Here is a 1,083-nt window from a genome sequence, read left to right as displayed (position 1 = left end):
TGCATTTATCTAGTTGATAGTGGAGGCGCTTTTCTTCCAAAGCAAGCTGAGGTATTTCCAGACAAGGAAAATTTTGGCAGAATTTTTTATAATCAAGCTACCATGTCTGCTCAAGGCATTCCTCAAATTGCATTGGTCTTAGGGTCTTGTACAGCTGGGGGTGCCTATATTCCTGCCATGGCTGATGAAAGTGTAATGGTTAAAGGAAATGGTACCATTTTTTTAGCTGGACCTCCTCTTGTCAAGGTTAGTTCCATGCACTTCTGTCCAATGTCTTTGTTTAGATTAGCTAATATCTAACGGGAAGTTTTGGCAGGCTGCCACTGGAGAGGAAGTGTCTGCGGAAGATTTGGGTGGTGCTACTGTTCATTGTAAGACCTCAGGGGTTTCAGATTATTTTGCTCAAGGTATTGTTTCCTTGTGCTTTATTACCATTGGCGGAACCTCTCACTTTAGCATTATGTGAGGATTTACAAATTTTTATGTATCTTCCTGTAGATGAAATGCATGGACTTGCTCTTGGGAGGAACGTTGTGAAGAACTTGCACTTGGCTGGGAGGCAAGGGATGTTGAATGCATCTCCTAGCATAAACGTTGATTATAAAGAACCATTATATGATGTGAAGGAACTTCGTTCGATTGCACCAGTAGACCACAAGCAGCAATTTGATGTCCGATCAGTTATTGCTCGTATTGTTGATGGAAGTGAATTTGATGAGTTCAAGAAACTGTATGGAACTGTGAGGACTTGCGTATCTCTTGGATTTCCAAAGTTAACTTTTTCCTTATAAAATGCTTGAATCTTCTAACCTGGATCATGTTGGTGCAGACACTTGTAACTGGTTTTGCTAGAATTTTCGGACAACCTGTAGGGATCCTTGGAAATAATGGGATATTATTTAATGAATCTGCACTTAAAGGGACTCATTTCATTGAACTTTGTTCTCAACGTAATATTCCTTTGGTCTTTCTTCAGAACATCACTGGATTTATGGTACATGATCCCACACTTTCCTTCCATTACATTTTTTATGAAGCCTTTCTGTGAATTGTGTCCTTGCATTTATGATTCATGCAGAGTGT

General features: G+C 39.7%; 1 protein-coding gene across 1 annotated transcript in view; it reads left to right on the top strand.

Moving 5' to 3' along the window:
• Window positions 1-1,083, top strand: part of MCCB (3-methylcrotonyl-CoA carboxylase) — a 3,712-nt gene that overhangs the window by 1,516 nt on the left and 1,113 nt on the right. The window contains exons 3-6 of the mRNA XM_089785343.1: window positions 7-246; window positions 317-407; window positions 499-740; window positions 830-1,044. Of these exons, the coding sequence (XP_089641469.1) occupies window positions 7-246; window positions 317-407; window positions 499-740; window positions 830-1,044 (788 nt within the window). The remainder of the gene's footprint in view (window positions 1-6; window positions 247-316; window positions 408-498; window positions 741-829; window positions 1,045-1,083) is intronic.

The sequence above is a fragment of the Theobroma umbraticum genome, unplaced genomic scaffold (genome assembly GCF_002168275.2).
Source record: "Theobroma umbraticum cultivar Fairchild unplaced genomic scaffold, ASM216827v3 scaffold_30.0, whole genome shotgun sequence".
Taxonomy (NCBI): Eukaryota; Viridiplantae; Streptophyta; class Magnoliopsida; order Malvales; family Malvaceae; genus Theobroma; species Theobroma umbraticum.
Note: the sequence above shows the minus strand (reverse complement) of the source record. Positions and strands in the feature narration are given on the sequence as shown.